The sequence below is a fragment of the Pinus tabuliformis genome, chromosome 8, assembly GCF_031772625.1.
Source record: "Pinus tabuliformis cultivar Carrire ecotype Pingquan chromosome 8, CPIR1, whole genome shotgun sequence".
NCBI classification, from domain to species: Eukaryota; Viridiplantae; Streptophyta; class Pinopsida; order Pinales; family Pinaceae; genus Pinus; species Pinus tabuliformis.
Genome location: NC_142294.1, coordinates 2,028,420,204 through 2,028,425,730, shown reverse-complemented (window position 1 = coordinate 2,028,425,730; position 5,527 = coordinate 2,028,420,204). Strand labels below are relative to the sequence as shown.

Genomic DNA, 5,527 nt, shown 5'->3' with positions numbered 1-5,527 from the left:
GGAACAAAGGTGATGTTAAGCAGACCTGGAGAATTAACGAAGGAAAACTCCTTAATGATGTATGCTTGGGTAAGGGCTTGAGCAGTGATCGATGCACTGAAATTATTCAGCATGGTGTAGCCTCTGGCACGAACAGTGAATAAGGCATCTTCAGGGGCAAGACCATTATAAGAAGATGGGTAGAAATAAAGCATCACCCAATGCCTGCCACCCGATACTGAAAAACTGTAGGTGGATTGACATAGGATCCAGATTTGCTCCATCTTCAAAGAATACCCAGTAGGCTACTACTACTAATCAGGATCCTAGCCTTCCTTCTCTGACTCCATACAGGCCGAATGCAAATTCATAAAAGGCGGAACAGAGAACAGTTAACTCAGGAAAAACGTAAACAACAGAAAAACGTCAAATTTAGAACGCTCGATTTGCCCAAATGGAAGCGAATTTCAAAAACTAAAACATGGGTTTTTTTTCCAGGTGGGTTAATTAGATAACCCAGAAACCGTTTGAGAAAATTCGTGGCAGTCTGGGAGAAATCCTCGGTTCTTTGGAGCTTCTTTCTTGTTGCCGCGTGAAAAAAACTGGAGTTGAGTTATTAACTGATAGTCTGATTAATTAATTAACTCCGCGTGTCTGAGGAGGAGAAATCCAAATAGGAGTCATCTATGTGCTTTTGTTCAAACCTAATTATTCGTTGTACTCTTGAGACGTAACCATAATATCCGCAACCGTTTTGCAGCTCAAACATGTAAATTGCATAGTTCAACAACGTTGTTTTGCTAAGTAAGCGAAGAATACAGAACGTCTTGTTTCAATTTTCTTGTGTATTCGTGTGGTTTGTTTTGATTTTGCTGTGATTTGAAGTTCTGACGATGGCTAGTAGCGAAAGGAAGGTGATTGGAATCGATCTGGGAACAACCTACAGTTGCGTGGGTGTTTGGCACCACGACCGTGTGGAAATAATTCCCAATGATAAAGGTAACAGAACGACTCCTTCCTATGTTGCTTTTACTGATACGGAGTGTCTAATTGGGGACGCTGCCAAGAATCAAGTGGCCATGAATCCTCAGAACACGGTCTTTGATGCTAAAAGATTGATCGGCAGGCGCTTCAGTGATGCCCTTGTGCAAAACGACATGAAGCTCTGGCCTTTTAAGGTATTATCCGGCCCTGGGGATAAGCCTACAATTGAGGTCAGCTACAAGGGTGAGAAGAAGCAATTCTCTCCTGAAGAAATTTCATCTATGGTCCTTTCCAAGATGAGGAAGATTGCAGAGGCTTTTCTTGGTCAGGCTGTAAAGAATGCTGTGGTTACTGTTCCTGCCTATTTCAATGACTCACAGAGGCAGGCGACCAAGGATGCTGGTCTCATTGTTGGCTTAAATATGTTGAGGATCATATGCAAAGATATCCAAGGAGGGGCTAGAGCCTATAGCCAGAAGACAATGTTTATACACATGTTGAAACCAGATCTTGTAAACAAAGTCATCACAAGTTTTGGAATGATTGCAAGTTCTTGTAGGATATGAAGTATCTATTGAGGTTGGACAACAATTTGTTACAGCCTTCACTCCTCCACATTTTTTTCTCTTCCACGCACATAGCCACTCCATTTCACAACACTTTCTACACTCTGCACTTTCCGCAGCCAATACAGCATTTCCGCAGCCAATCCCAGATTCCGCAGTTGTTTTGTTAATCTCTAAGTTGCAGGTGTCCTCAAGCAAAACAAGTCACATGGGTAGCTAGGGAAATGTCAGTACATGGATGGTGTCCTATTCATTCGATCAAATTTGATGAAAAAGACCCCGGTCAAAGGGAAGTCAAATTGTGTGTTATCACAAAGTCGCCACACTAAGTCGCTGCATGTCAAGAAAAAATAAAAATTTTGAATCAATGAAATGAACAAGTTATTTTCTCACTTTTCTGAAGGTATTGATTAATTTTGCACTGATAATGAAAGATGAATGTCTAACTTTTTATTCAAGATTTTTAGCTACAGAGCTATTCCCCAATTCCGCAGCCAGAAAAACCTCATTGTTCAAATCAGCTTATCTTTCTCATACAAAATCAAATTTTGATGATTTAAGTACCATTCGAAAGATCTCAACAAGATCTACACAATGAGAAATCCATCATTTGAGTTTGAAATAGCAAATAATGAAATAAATTGCTGAAAATGAGCAACATCAACTTGAGGTACTAATTCCAAAGCAGGTATAAATTCTTTTGATTTTTCCTTTGAGAACTTGTTTCATTAATACAAATTCTTAGTTTTGTGTGTAAATATCATAACTAGAGAGATTGATCACCTCTCTCCTTTGATAATCTTACATTCCATTGCAGAAGAAGTATTAGTTTTTTTTGCAGGTTCCAGGAGGAAGAACAAATGACTAAAGAGAATGGTGTCTCTCTAAGAGACCAATTTGTTTCATAAGAGAATGATCAGCAACAAAGAGGAAATATGTTGATGCAAAATCAGATCTAAACACTTGAAAAACTTTCAGATATTATTGTCTCCATCACATCCATCCATCACATCCGTACTTCATAATAAACTATTCACCTCATTCCACTCCATATTTTCCATTTACATTCACATACACTTTCCATCTCTTTTTGTCCATTCATAACCCACAAATAAAAGCAAGAGGCTCATTCATATGCTTATTGCCATTGCCATTTCTGTTCTCCATTGCCATTTTCCGTTTCCATTTTCCATTCCTTGTCATTTTCATTCCGCAAATAAGCCCTGCTTCAATGCAAATTATTGAGTCCATAGTCCTTTGAGTCTAAGTTCTTTGTAAAAACACCTTAAGGCTTGCATGCCTTAATGGAAAGTCCTCATGCTAACAAACAATGGGAATACATTAATGTCCCTTGTTCGTTAGATCTTCTAGGTGACTCGACATCAGCAAATTCATTCGTACCTAGCAAGATGTGTTTGGGCATCTTGACTCTCATTGTCATCAATGGTGAGAGTTCTCGTGTTGACTAGTGGCATCCATTAATGGCCACTAAGCCAACAATTTCCTACTATGTTCGACATCAGAACATCTTTTCACATAGTAGGAATTGTGCCAATGAGTTTTGAAGACATGAAGACTATTATTTTCAGCATTTTGGAGCAGATTCAGCAAGTTTTAGTAGAAGCAATAAAAAGTCATCTTATCTCTCTATCCATGACTCCTCTTGTTCAGCCACTTAAAGAAGAATATGATCAGAAGTTTTCAGCCACTACACATACAACTCATCCATGTCAAAGGGTAAGTGAAGGTACGTCATTTTCTAACTTTTGACCATAGAATTCCATAAAAAGCTAGAATGATAATTGTTGGAAAAACATTTCTCTTCCTCATTTCATAAAATTGCCAATACCATCAGTTGGGGGGGGGGAATACATTCATATTCATATCTTTCCATGTCCATATCATATTCAGGAGCTCACATACTTCTAACATATATTAATTATTACATTGCTATTATGAGCATACAATGGCTTTTGAAAAAGTGCTTAAAGGATAAATTGGATACAAACAAAATCATGGTTGTCACACAAGAACCAACCATCATGCAATCCAATAAAGATATACTTTGCAACAATAATCAAAATATCATTATGCAAAGTTCAAAGATCAAAATAGAAGGCAACAAAAAAAATGGTTGTAACACAAGAACCAACCATGTTGCAATTCAAGTGAAACACTTTACATAAATATGAAGTTATCAAATGATATCATGCAAAGTTAAGCCAAAGCTCAAGGATCAAAAGAGTTAATGTAATATATATTGCATGAGGACATGCAATAGCTTCAGTTGGGGGGTATGTTGAGTCTTGAAAATGTCATTCATTTGCATTATACTTTCACTATTATGTCCATTATATCACCTCCATTTCACTACTATGTCACCACATTCATCCCACTTTCATTATCATTGGGCCACCTTTATGTTTTTCCAATATTTATTATTTCTAAGCCTTTTGAGTGAATTTGTGGTTAAACATTAGAAAATAATGTGCATATGCTTATACCTAACAAATGGGTTGAGATTGTTGACATGTGTAGGTTGAAAGGAGGCTTCTAGAAGACCCTTATGTGGCACTCTAAGGCCAAATTCGAATTTGGTTGGAAATAATCATGGGATCATGAGAATATGTGTCACATCTCCTAGTTGTATTGTAACTCTAAAAAGACATGTGTCTTATCAGTTCCTATTTTGATTAGGACTCTAGAGCTAGAGGGAGAGATTCATGGATTCTTATTAATGAGATGGCTCTCATCTTTTTGTATAAATAGGAGATCTCTCTCCTTCATTTGTTAGTCTTCCCTTTTAGTCTTTTCTTAGTCCTTTTAGCTTGTTAGTCCCATGGCTTTTTAAAGCTTTTGTACTTTGTACTTTTGAAGAATTTGAATAAAGCTTTGATGTTCTCAACATGGAAGGAGATGTGAAGTAGATGTCATGGAGCATATTAGGATGTAAGTAGAGTAGATTTCATTTTGTAAATATTGCTTTGTAGGATGTAAGGTAGATTAGATTTTTCTTTCATGCAATTTTAATTCATGCAAGTGTGTTTAATTTTACTTTGATTTCATGACTAGTGGCATGTGTGATCATCTTGTCTATGTTGCTGACCTTTATTTTTCTGTAGTTTGATTTTCATTAGTATCATTTCTTTAATTTGCACTTTACTTTCTGCTCTTAGATATCAAGTTGTTCATCTATTGATGGTTCTTTTTCCATAATCAAATAACTTTATTGGAGCCAAAATATCACTTAGTACAGCTTGGTTTAGTTTGCTTTAAGACTCACATTGCTGACTTGTTCATAACTAGCTGAAAGGCAAAAAGGTTAAGAAAAGGTTAAAGTAGTGTGATTTGTCTCCTTTATGTAGTGTCACTTAGATTTCACATTTCATTTTCATTTTAAATCAGCAGCATAGATATTGGGCCAATGTCATTAGTTCTTTATTTGATGTCTTTATTTTCCTTTAAGCATTTGATTTCATAGGTGGTAGGGGGCCCCTGCCTTGTATAGTTGTCACTTTAATTTCTTGTATTTCTTTTTCTGATTTTCATGTATATTAATGTACAGTTTGAATTACTGCATTTTATTTTCTTTTTAACATTTATATTATTGTACATAAATTGCTTTCAAGTTGATTGTAGATTAGTGATGCACATAGCCTTTTAATGAACTAATGACGTGATAGAATCATCTTGTCCTTTTGCTGAAGCAGCAAGGATACTGGGTCTCATAGTCATTCTCTCATTATTTGATTATTGCATTTTATTTCGATTGAACTAGTTGCATTAAACACTTTAGAAAAACAACAAGAACAAAACCCCAAAAACAACATAAACTATAAAACAACGAAGTAAGAGAAAGGTTAACTAAGCACATATAGTGCACCACACTTCATCAGTTTACGATACCCGGATTGATAATTTATGAAGAGCAATTTAAGACGTTAAATTTACTAGACAACTTCTCTTGTTCTTTCGTTATAACTGGAGGTTCCTTTGAC

At 36.2% G+C, this 5,527-nt stretch overlaps 1 protein-coding gene across 1 annotated transcript; it reads left to right on the top strand.

The window, feature by feature from the left end:
- The first annotated feature begins 872 nt into the window (after window positions 1-872).
- Window positions 873-1,529, top strand: LOC149244582 (heat shock 70 kDa protein-like). Its single transcript, XM_089371594.1, has one exon. It carries the CDS (start codon window positions 873-875, stop codon window positions 1,527-1,529), a length of 657 nt encoding a protein of 218 aa, XP_089227720.1.
- The last annotated feature ends 3,998 nt before the right edge of the window (window positions 1,530-5,527 follow it).